Genomic DNA, 15,092 nt, shown 5'->3' on the forward strand with positions numbered 1-15,092 from the left:
GAAATATTTTGTGGTGCCAGAAAGTTAGGAAGTGCTTGAAAAATGACGGGCACACATCAGGAGGACGCAGGACAAATGGGAAGGAGCTCTTGCTGGCCAAAGCTGCAACAGTTTGTACAACCACATCATGTTAGTATTGGATTGCAACCCGAAGACTAACTATTCAGGTCCATACGGGTATAAGTAAACGGGGGGAAAAGGACAGTTCTTTCTTATGAGAGAATTCTAATTAATAAATATAGAAGGAATAATGAAGACAGAAGTTCACCATTTAGTCAGACACCACAGTAGTCATTGTTGCAGGCAAGAACCATCACAGAATGCGAAAATTAGGGGAAATTATAGAAAAAAAAAAGATTTGCTTATTCTCAAAATATCTTCCTACATGATAGTAATTACAGTGAGAAAAACAGTATCTTTACAATGGAGAAAGCTGATGGACATTACCTTAACCAAGTGACCCAAGTTAGTATCACCATTAACAAGACATATTCACACCATACCCCTGAGATGATGCACTGAGGAGGCTACAACCTCCTTTCTGAGGTAGTTTTGCCAAAAATCCATAATCTCAACTTATTCATGAGAAAATATTAGATAAACCCACATTTAAGGGCCTTCTTCACCACAGACCAGTACTCTCCAAATGTATCAAGATCATGAAAAACAAAGATAGAACTGTCATAGATTGGAGGAAACAAAGGAGACACAACATGTATGTGCGATGCCGGATAGATCACGGACAAGGGAAAAAGACAGTGGAAGAAACAGGCAATATTCAAATAAGCTGATTAGTTACTGGTATTATACTAATGCTAATTTTCTGGCTTTGATAAATATGTAAGATATTAACATTAGGGCAAACAAGGTGAAAGTATGTAGGATGTTTGCAACTTTGCAAGATAAAGAGTTAAAAAAAAAAAAACCCCAAAACACAGTCCCTGATGCTAAACAACCAGACAGCATAATTAAAAATGAAGCAAATGCAATTTATTGGGCATTACGAACTCTAAAAAAGTATGTGGCTGAATGAATGACTGTGTATTTTCTACTTTTTAAGCCTTATTCTAGAAAGTAACAAAACAATGACTAACACATACACCATTTTCTGTGTAACAGGCACTACTCTAATTACTTCATGTATTTTAACTCAGTTTTCACAACAACCCTATTATGTGGGTACTATTATTATCCTTACTTTATAGGTCAGGAAATAGGCACAAAGAAGTCAAACACCTTGTCCAACACACATAACTAAGAAGCAGTTCTAACATGGATGACATGGTTCCAGAGTCCAAGTTCATTTACCTGACCTCTGTGATACTGCCCCCTCCAGGATGTCCCCGTCTTGGTCACAGTCATACTCAGTGCCTATGCTAAGTGGCTCTTCACCACCAATACACATAGGCATTGCCCTCAGTGTTTCCCTTGGTTCCATTTCAATCCTGACTTCCTCTTTCCTTGGGGGAGTCCATCCACTCTCATGACTTCATTATCTCTCTGATGAGGATTCTCAGTTCTTTCTTTTTAACCCTGACTCTTCTCAGGGAATTTCTGGTTGTCTGCTGTTATGCTACAGAAGCAGCACTTTCCAAACCAATGTCTCAGTGTCATCCTTAAACTTGCTCCTCCTTTCACATCCCTCTTCCTTACCTCCCCTTGGAGCTATCTTGCATAGAAACCAGGTGTTAACTAGCTCCGCCTTGAGAACCATTAGATTCCAAGTCCCAGCATTTAATTACCCTTCAAAAATGTCTCTTATTTCCCCATCCTCTCCCCTCTCCACAAATCAGACTGTGGTTTTCTAACTGGCTTCTCTGCCTCAGACTTTGCTGTCAGTGTTTGTGGGTTAAAGCCTATCACTCATCACCTTCTTACTGAAAATGTTTCAGTAGGTTCTCATTGCCTGAAGACTAACATTCAAGGGCCTCCCAAGCCTCATGTACAAACATACCTCATGCCCGAGAGAGGTTTCCCAACCAATCCTCTACTCTGGTCACATTACACTTTGAGTTTTATGGAGTTATGTCATATACTTAGTGTTTCTGTTCATACTCTAGTAAAATTCTATTCTCCTTTCAAGGGTAAGCTCAAATGTGCCCTCTTCTGGAGTCTTCTATAATTGTAGTTAATTAATGCTTCCTCTGTAGCTCCCACAACTCTGCTTACCATCATAGAACTTACTTTGTCCTGATTTTATGGCTCTTTGCCTGTATAGTATCAGGTTTTACATTCAAGTCTTTGATCCATTTCGAGTAAATTTTTGTTAGGTGGTGTAAGATAGGGGTGGTCCAATTTCATTTTTCTGCACCTTTTTTTTCCCCAGTTTTTTTCAGCGCCATTTGTTGAAGAAGCTAGCCTTTCCCCACTGGGTATTCTTGGCCGTCTTGTTAAAAAATAGTTGACTGCATATGCAGCAGGGAGGGGGAGGCAGTACTTCTGGGCTCTGTATTCTGTTCTAATGGTCTATGTGTCTAATTTTATGCCAGGACCATACTGTTTTTCTATTACTCTATCTTTGCAGTATAACTTGAAATCAGGAAGTGTTGTATTTCCAGCTTTGTTCTTTCTCCTCAGGATTACTTTGTCTACTTGGGGTCTTTGTGGTCCTGTATATTTTAGGATTGTTCTATTTCTGTGAAGAATGCCATCATGATGGAGATTATATTGAATCTATGGATGAATTTGGGTAGTACAGATGTTTTAACAGTATTCTTCCAATCCATGAACACGAGATATTTTTCCATTTGTTTGTGTCTTCTTCAATTTCTTTTAGCAAAGTCTTGTAGTTTTTGTCGCACAGATGTTTCACTTCCTTGCTTAAATTTACTCCTAGGTATTTTATTGTTTTTGATGCTATTGTTAATGGGATACTTTAGTTTCTTTTTCAGGTATTTCATTGTTAGTGTATAGAAATACAACTGATATCTTTATGTTGATTTTGTATCCTGCATTTTGATTAGTTCCAACAGTTTTTTGGTTGAGTCTTTGGGATTTTTGTATACAAAATCATATCATCTGCAAAGAGTGACAGTTTTACTTCTTCCTTTCTGATTTGGATGCCTTTTATTTCTTTGTCTTACTTACTCTAGCTGGGATGCCAGTACTATATTGAATTAGAGTGTTGAGAGTGGGCATCCTTGTCTTGGTCCTGATCTTAGAAGAAGTTTTCAATTCTCTCCGTTGAGTATAATGTTAGTTGGGAGTTTACTTTATGTGAACTTTATTATGTTGAGGTATGTTTGTTCTGTACCCAACCTGTCAAGGGTTTTTATCATGAAAGGATGTTGAACTTTGCAAATGCTTTTCCTGGATTTACTGAGATAATCATACAATTTTCATACTTCATTCTGTTAATGTGATATATTTTTAAACTTACATTGAACCAGTTTTGCACCCCAGGGAGATAAACCCCACTTCGTTGTAGTGTACAAATATTTTAGTGCATTCTCGGATTTGGTTTGCTAGTATTTTGAGAATTTTTGCATCTATAGTCATAATTTTTGCATCTATAGTCATCTTTCCTGGTAGCTTTGACTGTTTATCTTTCACTTTTATCAGAGTTGTGTATTTTTATATGATTAGCATCTTTTCATTTCAGCTTGAAGGACTTCCTTCAGCATTTTTTGCAAAGCAGGTCTAGGGAGGGTGAATTCCCTCAGGTTTTGTTTATCTGGGAAAGCCTTAATTTCTCCTTCAGATTGAAGGATATCTTTGCCAGATAATGTATTCTCGGCTGGCAATTTTTATCTTTCAGCACTTAGAATAAATCATTCTACTCTCTCCTGGACTGCAGGATTTCTGCTGAGAAATCCACTGACAGCCTAATGGGGATTCCTTTGTAGGTTACTTTTTTTTTCCCCTGGCTGTCTTTAAGATTCATTATAATATGTGACAGTTTCATTATAAAGTGTCTTGGAGAAGGTCTCTTTGCATTGAGATAGTAGGGTGTTCTTGTAGCTTTGCAGACTTGTATGTCCCATGTCTTCCCCAGGCTTGGGAAGTTCTCAGTCTTTTTTAAAGTGAACTCTCTGCCCACTTCTTCCTCTCTTCTGGTACACCAGTTATTCTTAGATTTGTCTTTCTGGTTGGGTTTCTTCACTTTTTAAGCATCTAAGTTCTGTCTTCTTCTGACTGAATTATGTCTAAATTCCTGTCCTCCAGGCCATTTATTCTTTCCTCCAGGTGGTCTGTCCTGTTACCTATGCTCTCTGCTGCATTCTTCGTTTTATTTATTGAATTCTTCAGCTCCAGAATTTGTTTGGTTCTCTTTTATAATTTCAATCTCTTTGGTAAAGAACTCCTTCTGTTCATTAATTTTATTCCTGAGTTCAATGAATTGCCTTTCTGTGTTTTCTTGTAGCTCAACGAATTTCTTCATAACAGCTATTTTGAATTCTTTATCAGTTAGATCATAATATTTTATGCCTTTGAATTGGGTTGTTGAATTATCATTTTCTTTTTGTAACACCCTATTTCCTTGATTTTTCAGTGTTTGAGTATATGCATTTTTGCTTTCACACTTGAAGTAGCAAATACTTTCCCCAGTTAAGAATTTGTTTACTTTGTTTCCTTTGATAGGCTGTACACCTGGTAATTTTTACTGTAAGCTAGACATGTAGACTCTAGATCAAGGGTCAGAAAATACAGCCTGAAGGCTAAATTTGGCCACCTATCTGCTTCTTTTCTTTTTTCACCTACATGTGAGCTGAAGAATGGTTTTTATATTTTAAGTAGTTATATGAATACTTGTACAACCATTGAAAATATATCCTCAATCTTGTCTCTTGGCCCCCAAAGCCTAAATTATTTACTATCTAGCCCTTTAAGGACAAGTTTATTGATCTCTGCTCTTAGAGATATTCTTTTCTACCAGAAAAGGTTCCTCATGCTGCTCTTATGTAGCCAAAGAAGATGACCACTTCAATCCGGTCATGAGTTAAGTCTGGCTGGTGCGGGGGTACAGTTTTCTTAAAGCTCAGCCCACCTCTTTGGCTGTGACTGAGAACATCTCAGCCCTGAAAGACCACCAGAGGCTCAGTTCTGACCTTTGGGAGGCTTTACAGTTAGTTCCTTAGCCTCCTGCCCATCACACCTTCAAAATATTACATAATTAGAGATAAAGAAGGGCTTTCAATAAAGGTAAAAATTTCAACTCAACAGTAAACTAGAATCATCCTAAACTGTTTGCACTTAACAACACAACTTCAAAATACACAAAGAAAAGGTTGACAGAATTAGAAGGAGACTAAGTCCACAATCATACCTGGGAATTTTAACACCCTTTTCTTAGTAACTACTCGATGAAATAGACAAAGTTTAATTAAGAACATATAAGATTTGAACAACAGAATTAAACAGCCTTGCCTAATTGACACAACATAGAATATTATATTCAACAATTGCAGAATATACTTGAAGCACTTACCAAAATAGACAATATGTAGGGGCATAAAGTGAATCTCGACATATATAAAATGACTGAAAGACAGAGCTATCCTTTGACCACAGTGGGATTAACTTAGAAATCAATGTCAGAGGGATAACCAGAAAGTCTCCAAATGATAGTAAACAACACATTTCTAAAAATAAAGGTAGAAAACAAACTAAAATGGTAATTAGAAAATGCCTTGATAATGAAAATATGACATATCAAAACTTAGAGGATACAGCAGCTATAAAGCATTATTCACTGAGAGAATTGCAGCTCTAAATGCCTAAGTTAGAAAACAAAAAGTTGAAAATCAATGATTTAAGTTTCCACCTGAAGATTTTTGGAAAAGAAGGGAAAATAAGGCAGGCAATAGAAGAAGTAGTGAATGAAAAGATTAATAGACCTCTAGCCAGATTGTTAAAGAAAAAAAAGGATAAAAGTACAAGCTATGAAATTATAAGTGAAAAGGAAGATATCACTAGAGATCTCACAAACATTAAAAGTAAGGATATTATAAACAATTTTATCCCACTAAATTTGAAAAGTTGGATGAAATAGACAAGTTTATTGAAAAACACCACTAAGACAGACTATTGAAATGGTCACTTGAAGATGTAGAAAATCTGAATAGTCATATCTATTAAATAAATTAAACCTATAATTAATAACCTTCCTATGAAAGAAATCTCAGTTCTACCTGATAATGACCCATATCCAGAATATGTAACTTCTGCAAATCACTAAAAACAAAGAAACAAAACACAGTTATGGCTTGAATGGGAATTCACAAAAGAGGATACCCAAATGACCAGAAGCATAAGAAAAGGTCCTCAGAATTGTTAGTTGCCACGTTATTCCAAATTAAAACCACACACTCCTACATATGAACCAGCACGGCCAAAGTTTAAAAAGACTGACACTAACAACTGAAACAACTGAAGCTTTTATACTGCTAGTGGGAGTTTTGTAAACTGTCTGCAGGAGTCTACTGATGATCCACAAATGCGTACATCATGATGGCCAGTCCACTGGAAACTCCACTCCTAAATACGTACCAACTCCAGAAATATGTACAGATGTTAACCAGAACACATACACAAATAGGTTCATAGCAATGTGAGAACCCAAACCTAGAAACAACGCCAGTCTCTCTCACCAGGAGAATGGCTAGATGAATGGTGGTGAATCCCTGTTTCCAGGAGTCTAGATCGGCAAACTCACAAAATAGTTCACCCAGTGGCACACTGATGCCTGCGCTTCCACAGGTAAATTTGCCTCTTTTTGACTTAAGCTCAACAGAGGTTTTGATTCTCATTAAAACGTGACCATCTAGGGCATTAATCCTTAGCAGTGCTCAGAAGTACATTCATGATATGGAAGAGGGAGGAGGGACTGGTGCGGGGAGGAGAGAAAGAGGGAAAGTATCTGAAGTGGAAATCAAGAAAGCCACATGTGACTAAAGGAAAGATGGGGGTGGGTATCAGAGACAGACTCGCCTACTTCATGATTTTGCTTCAGGTACACATTCTAGAAATACTCTACAGAAATGAAAATGAAATTCTGTTAACCTGTAGCAACATGGAAGAATCTTAGAAATATGATACTGAATGAAAGAAGCCAGTTACAAAAGAAAATGTCAGGTTCAATTCCATCTATACAGAGATTTAAAAAGGCAGAATTAATCAACGGTGTTAGAAGTCAGGACGGTGGCTAGGGAGGGGTTATAACTGGGAGAGGGGACGAGGGAGCCTTCTTTGATACTGAAAATATCCTATTTCTTGATATAACTCACAGGATGATAAACTTTTTCTGTAAAGAGCCAGCTGTATATTTCAGGCTTTGCAGGCCATACCGTCCTTGTCACAACCACCCAGCTCTGCTTTTGCAGAGCAAAGGCAACTTCAGACAATATATAAATAAACAGGCAGTGCTGGAAATAGGCACAATAGAACATTATTTACAAAGCCAGGCCGTGGACTGGCTTTTGACTGAGGGCAGTCGTTTGCCAACCCCTCACCTACACAGATTGGTTACATTTGTGTATAAATTTGTGAAAATTCATTGATCTGTACACTTGATTTATGTACTTTTCTCACTGTATATTCTACTTCAATAACTATATTTTAAAACATAGAACAGAGCAGAAAGGTCATTAAGAAAATTTTAAAAACCCAACAAGAACAGAAGCAAGCTGTGAGGATTCACTAGTCTGCTTGTGATGCTTCTGGGATTTGCTTCTTGCTGCAAAGATACTGTAGTATTTGGAGCACTACTAGTCCTAACCACATAAAAGCTTCTGTTTGCCAACATTATTGTTCATTTCCTTCTTTATGGGAGAAGAATCCATTAAGAGACCTCCAAGTGGTCAGTCCTCTTAATGAATTCCCTTTATTAAGTTTTATTATTAATGCCCAAATTGATTTCTTCTGCAAGTTGTATCTTTCTGCCGTTCTATAATTGAAACTCTAAAAACATCAGAAGATACACAGGACTTGAGTGATCTAAGGAACATTAAGCATCCATTCTACTACTCCTTTAATTTTCAGATTTGCCCAGAAAGAACTGCTTTTTTCAGAAGTAATACATCTTACCCATCCCTACCCCTGCTTCCACCCCAATGTTACAGAGCTTAAACATAATTAGAAGAAAAAGAAAACCTATCCACACTCAGTATATCTGCTAAGGGATTTCATTAAGCTTTTCTCCCCTGGAAGATAAGAAGAATAGAAAAACAATAATAATGATGTGGATAGCATGATATCAAGTACATACTATGAGCCAGGCATTGGTCTAAGCCCTTTCCATGTATTAACTCGTTAAATCCACACAAAGACACTATGAAGCGGTTACTCATTTTATCCCCAGTATAGAGAGGAGGAGAGTGAGACAGAGATTAAAAGTCAGTGCCCAGGGTTTAATAGTTAATAAGTGAAGAGCTGGGATTTGAACTCAGGTAATCAGTTTCTAAAGCCCATGCTCTCAAATATATGCTGAAATAAATAGCGTGGGTTTGATTATAGAGAAATTATATTCCTTAAATGGAAATGCAGCATAGCTTATGCACTCCTAGCTTCCTGCCACCCCCTCCAAGAGAAATGACTGTCCCTACTCCACCCCTGCTGACTCACACTGCAGCATCTATGACACTTCACTGCACCTGCTCTTTGTACCTCTGACTCCCCCCCCACTGTACTCCTTGAAGGCTGGGGCTGTGCCCGATTCCTTCGTGTTTCTCTAGTGCCAAACATAACATCTGCCTGGACATAACATGGCTCAAAAGATACCTGCTGATTGAGTGAATCAATTACACCGTGAGTGATCGCTCCTTTTTCTTCGGTTCACCAAGTTTTACAGCTCATTTTTTTTTTCTGGTGATTTATTGTAAGGGACAGGACACAACGTCATGAAGATTTGTAGTGACTTGGCACTATCTCTATCAGTCGAGCTTCTTAAAGCAAGATACTCCTTCCTCTGTGTTTAGCTCAAGAATCCCCCTCACCCTGCTGGCCTTGACGATAATGGGCTTATGTCTAGTTAAAGGCAGTTAATGATCTAGAATTTACACTTATAGTTAATAGGATAAAATAGGGTGTTTTCATACTCATTTCTAAGTATTCATCGAAGAGTCCGTAGGCGTTCATCGGCTGAAGGTTGTAGTCCTTCTCCCACTGTGGGAAACTGACTTTCCTCTCAGGCCCATGTTCCTGTCGTACTTTCCTTCTCGTCCACCAGTTCTGAATTAACCTGCATAGCAAGACCGATTTATTTAAAAACGTATATATGACTGTTCATAAGGTTTTAAGTAATGAGAGAGAGGAGAGTTAGAATATAGAACCATAGTTGAAAAAATTTTAGGATAGGCTGCCAAGGAATTGAAGCCTTGGATTAGGGAGGAAATAACAATGGCGAAGACACTTCGAGCATCTGTCCTTGCTGTTGAACACTAGGACGGATGGACTTATCTTCATCATTCATGAAACCGTCTCCTGTTCAGTGCTACCTAGGAGGGTTGGATAGAAGGCTGAGAATATGGGTAAACTGATCCCCCAGTCTGGCAATAGCCGGACCTCTAAGTAGAAGATGACTAGGCTTAGCTGGCTTAATTTAGGACCCATGAGCAGTCTTGCCCTGACCTGAATACTCAGACTGAAGGGACCGAGAAGATCTGAAAACCCTCAAAATGCCTCCTCTCTTGGCACCGGAAGCCTGCAGTCCCACAACTGGATGTGCTTGCTTTTGGCTTGAGCTTGACAGAGGCTCTGATTCCCAGTAAAATGCATCTCCCACTGGTGAGGGTAGTGCATGAATCCTCATTAGTGTTCAGGAGTGCATCTTATGATATGGAATAGGGTTGAAGAAATGGGCAAGGGACTCGGGTCTGAGCTGGAAACAGTTGAGGAGCATCTGAGAGTAGCAATGCCAAAATGAAAACGAATGTGAAATAAAGGAAGTAAGAGGACAGGTATCAAAGACAAATCCTGCCTACTTCACAATTTTGCCCTATGTCCACATTATTAGAAGGTAAACATAGTTTCCTTCTAATAAATGACATTTTGAGAAGTTATGGCTTATACTTTATAATATAATGCTCATAACTTAAAAATGTTATGCTTTATTTTTGAAAAGTTTCCTAGAAAACATCAGACACTTGGAGTAAGTTTTCAAAAAATAAATCTAAGATGAGAAAATTATAGGCATTGGTTCTGACAGGGAGCTGAGAGATGACTTTTCAAAGTGAACCAAGTTCTAGCTGACTGTTCTAAGTGGTCCTCCCTGCAACCTGAGTTCTCTAGGAGACGCTGCGTTGATATGGAAACCTGGACGTGTAGAGTTAAAGCGGAAATGGAAGTGTTGCTGATCCCTTTAAAACGTAACTGACCAGAAGTAAGCAAACTCAGCTGAATTCAAGGTTATCCTTATAAAGGTGATACAAGGTTTTTGCCCATTGCCAGCAACACAGACTGTGACTAGGTGATATTTTTACTGGTTAAGATACACTGACTTAGAAATTCTCTAGTTTGTTTTTGGAATCTTTTTGGAGTGGGGGGGTCTCCTTTCCATAAGTTCCTTTTCTGTAAAGTCTGAATTTAGAGTAGTTTAAACAAAAATTACCATTTCTGATTTATCATAGGGGTTGGGGAGGAGAGATCTGGTTAACGTGTTGTCATCATTTAAAGCAGTTTGGAAGCAGATATTCAGTGTTTAGGGGCCCACAGAGATGTCTGAAAAAATATTTACTTTTGTTCATGCAACTTGTGCTAAACCTTCCAAAAGAGCCAAAGTTTATTATTTTCATGACTCGTTTTTGATTACCTAAGCCTGGAGACTTAGTTCCAGGTATCCGCACAGGCTTACCTGCTGAGTCTGTATTGCTTATCTACTTGCACGCCTCGAAAAGCCAGCGAGACGTGCTGCCTCTCAGGTAGAGATATCTAAGGTACTTACGGGTAGCCCAGTTCCATGAAATTATTCCAGGTCTGCTTTAGCACCATTATAATCCCCATTTGCATACAGAGATCAATAAGGCATCCACTAGGGTGGCACTGCGAGGTAAGCAGACAGAAATTCAAGAATCAGTGGACAGGAAGAAAGGCTGTCTGGTTTCTAATCTGCACAGTTACCCTAAGGCTGTTTAACGCAAGTCTGTGGGAAACAAGGGATGACAGGAGAATACAGACCTCTTCTAGTCTCCACCTGTTTATCAGCCTCAAGTAGGCACCTGGGTGTCCTGTAAATCTTCAACACACACAGAGAAACAAACCATTAGCATCCTGTGGCCTTCATTGACCATTACATTCAGATTAGCATATCCTCCAGCAAAAATTACTGGTACAGCAAGTAACGGGTCTGCAGAGATTAGGAAAACTCTCCAGAGCTGGCATTCGGGCAGCTTCTGGAATTCTCTGGGGACCATTTCTCTTCTGGCCTTTCTGTCTGGCTGCTGACCACTTCTCGCTGCCTGCTGTGACTTTTAACATGTTTTCTGCTGAATATCCAGTGCCTGTTGTATAAGCAGCAGGCTGGATTTCATTGGATCTCTCTGGATATTAGTAATGCTTTTTTTTTTATCTTTAAACTAAACTCTTTGACTAGAATTCCATGTGGAAGTAGCCAGACTCATCCACTTCCCCAAAACCCAATACTTAGCCCTTCCCTGGTTCTCATCTGCTGAGACACACTTCCTGGTGTAATGCAGTTCACAGGGCATGGCCTTTCCACATCCTCATAACTACCAGGCTCAGAAGTTACCCAAGCTCCTTTGGCATCCCACGTCAGCCCCCTTTCCTGTCTGGAAGTCCTTCCCTCTTCTGTGAGGTCAGGTCACATGATGCCCGCCATCCTCCCCCTGAGGCCATCTGCTCCTGTAGGTATGAGATCTGGGGCCCTGATTCAGGTATGATGGAGCCCATGAGTTTTAAATCCATACTTCGTGTGGGCAAACTACTTCCTTCCATTTACCTCAGCAAGCAAAGGCACAAGGTGCTTTGATGGGGACCATTCCCTGGAGTGGGAATGGGGATGGGAAAGGAGGTTGCTCTTCTCTTTTTATACTTTGTACAAAATCACCCTGAAGGCGGGCTCCTCTGTCACCCCTGGTTGGTGACCTCTATCCCTGGCCTGGGGAGGTGCAGAGAAACTGGGTTCTTACCTTCCGAGGAAGAATGCAATGTAAAACGTGGAGCTGTTCAGATTGACAAACTGAAAAAGAAACATTTTCAGGGTGAAGCTGTTCTCCCACTCGGACTCTGTGCGAGGCTGTTCTGTGGACACAAGGGGGGCAGAGTTTGAGAGGCTGCATCTGAGCCCCTTGACTCCCTCCGTCTGGCTCCCCAGACACATCGGGTGGGAGCAGAGGTGTCCACAGAAGACTGCAGGAGACCCCAGCCTGCCTACAGATGGTGTGCAATGCAAAGGACCATCCACAAGATCCTCTGGCTACCAGACCAGCCCCAACAGTTTGGTGGGAAGTGGCTCCTGACTTGTCTGAGGGGAGGGATACCCAGGGTGTCCCGCTGTAACCGGATGCCCAGAGAGCCTGGCGTAGACACAGCCCGGCCAAAGGGGCCCCATTCCCAGCTCTGGCTCCCTGCAGCAGCCTTTCCTTTTGCTCTTAGTTTCCACTTGTGGGTCGGGGCCTGTGTGGGGGCAGGTCCCCTCCTAGCTTCCAACAGTCCTATGGTCTTGACTTCTACTTCTGGTACGATGTGAGGGGTTACTGGGCAAGAGGGAGTCAGGCCCCCGTCTCAGAATATGGAGAGCATCTGAGCCCTGTCACCCTCATCCACTGTCACTTTCCTTCTCAAGGACAAATACTGAGGAGATGACCGCACTTGAGAGCTTTTACTGTATATTAGCATCTGTGTCTTATAATTTCCAGTCAGGTGCCAGTTCTCATCTCCACATATTTCAGCTTCTATACAGCAAATGCTCTTTGGATGTTGAGATACAAACCAAAAATACAGAGCAGTCCTCCAACCTGAAATCTCATGTCTAATGCACTTATTTTTTCCCCAGGAGCTGCATCCTCACCTCAAACAATGTCATAGAAAATGCATTTAATGCAATAGCACTTTCTCTGTTTCCACATCCCCTTAGCTTCTAATGGCTCATTTACTATTTCACCCCATCACTTCCTTTTCCACGAGTTATAACTCAAAACTGCTTCCTGGGAGCATATCTGAGAAGGGAGGGGAGAAAGAGAATTGGACTTAAAATAGTTTAAAGGTCAACTTCAGAACAAAACTGTACTGCTCTTGAGGGAAGAAATGACAAAGAATTCTTCTAGGTTTTTGGCGTTATTTCACTTCTGCTACTGAACTCTTGGTTATGCAAGAAGGTCTCCTAGGTCATCAGCCAGCCAGGTGGTTTCCCAGGTCACAGTCACAGATCAACCAGGACTGTATCACCAGCATCTTTTCCAGCCTGGATCAAGGTGCCCCTGGACACAATCTACCAATGGGCAATTACCTCTTCTGTGGACATAAACTTCCATCTTTTGGGGCAAAGACTGGTGATGATGGAAGATTTCAATGACATAAGAGGAGATACACTAAGTGCCTGTCTCTGTATGTGGCACATAGAAGGGCTCAATAAATGGTATCTTTTATTATAAATAAGAACACTTTTGTGATTTTTTTTCCCCTTTTGGACAAGCTACATAAGGGAATGCACTAACAGGTTTTGTGTGGGAGTGTAATTTTCTCAAACTGCGTAGAGTAAAATGACAAACATCTTATTAATAAAACTGGGACAATTTATCTTGAAAATGCAATCAAGGTACAGCTTATGGCTGGCTACTAGATTGTTCTGATGCTCTACGGAGTCAGAGTGGCGTTCTTAGGGGTGACCTGTCCAGATGCACGTTATTTTACAAATGGCAGTGATGGCTAGCCTGCCTCCATCCCTGGTGAAGGACTCCTCAAAGCAACTAATCTGTAATTTCATATGCCATGAAAACTTGCTATGTTTTTAGTTACATAAAAATTGTAGGCAAAGGCAAATGAACACTTCTCTAAATGATTATAAGTACTCCATACTCATGTATTTTTGTGATGTTACATTTTTTTGTGCACTAAGAGCAAACCTACTGGAAATTATATTAGCTCATGAAAGATAATGTTTGTGACAGGTGTTAAAGTTTTAGGTAGGAAAGATTCTCCCAATTCCTAGATTTGTTTAAAATGTCCTCTTGAGGGCAAAGAACACATCATTGTATGCAATTCAAAACAAAGGGAATATTTCTTTTCAGCAGTGTTTCACATATGAATGTCTGAGAAGGTATTTTTCAGACCACAATACTGTACTGTGAAATAAACAGGGTTCTACTTACCTAAATTTGTCAGAAGCAGCGCAACTTTTTCATAGAGCTGTAAAATAAATTTAACACATTTAACAAACTAGATGTTCTAAAATCTATAATTATCAAGGAAATAGATAATTCAATCTGAATGAAAATAATTTAATTAACCATCAACAATGAAACAACGGCTCAAACAATGAAAACACTGTCAACAATTGTGTCCTTTAAGGGCAGGAAAGGAATGTACAAGGTCCCATTTTACTATTTTAAAAATCTCTCACTTGTTTCAGGGTGAATAATTCTGTGAAAACAGGCCCGCTGCCACCAATTATCAGCCTGCTAAGCGGTGCTGGGTAAGTCACAACATTCCTGGGCCTCAGCATCCTCAATGTAAAATCTCTAAGACTTTGCTTCTGATGGTAAGAGCCTGCAATTCTATTGTTTCCATGGGCTGCTGTATGTCCTAGATTTTAGCATTCATAGACACTGAAACGATCAAATATTATTAGGAACTGCCAAACTTACAGTACTCTGCTTTTCCATCAATGAATTAGATGCATCCCTAACTCACCCAGTCACCTGGTAAATGGAGGGTCCTAATAGGACAGAAGGGGGGTGTGTCCACGTGCCTGTGTGTGTGTAAGTGCAGGGAGTACAGTAAAGGCACACGCAGCTCTAGGAGGTACCCTAGGGACGGTATAAATAAGAAGAGCAAGCGCTTTCTCTACAATGAAAGATGATAAATGAAAGAAAAAAGAAAACTACTCAAATGGATTTCAACAATATGAAAATTAAGATCACATTTAGACTAAAGTAGCAAAACTGCAGTGGTTAGAACTCCCCTGTGCTGGAACTACA

At 39.9% G+C, this 15,092-nt stretch overlaps 1 protein-coding gene across 1 annotated transcript in view; it reads right to left on the bottom strand.

Annotated features, from left to right (window-relative positions):
• ANO4 (anoctamin 4) overlaps nucleotides 1–15,092 on the bottom strand; it is a 308,805-nt gene that overhangs the window by 28,336 nt on the left and 265,377 nt on the right. Inside the window, exons 18-22 of the mRNA XM_072973171.1 lie at nucleotides 14,265–14,301; nucleotides 12,084–12,195; nucleotides 11,113–11,170; nucleotides 10,880–10,977; nucleotides 9,036–9,178 (exon numbers count right to left, since the gene is read on the bottom strand). Of these exons, the coding sequence (XP_072829272.1) occupies nucleotides 9,036–9,178; nucleotides 10,880–10,977; nucleotides 11,113–11,170; nucleotides 12,084–12,195; nucleotides 14,265–14,301 (448 nt within the window). The remainder of the gene's footprint in view (nucleotides 1–9,035; nucleotides 9,179–10,879; nucleotides 10,978–11,112; nucleotides 11,171–12,083; nucleotides 12,196–14,264; nucleotides 14,302–15,092) is intronic.

Source organism: Vicugna pacos, chromosome 12 (assembly GCF_048564905.1).
Source record: "Vicugna pacos chromosome 12, VicPac4, whole genome shotgun sequence".
Lineage (NCBI taxonomy): Eukaryota > Metazoa > Chordata > Mammalia > Artiodactyla > Camelidae > Vicugna > Vicugna pacos.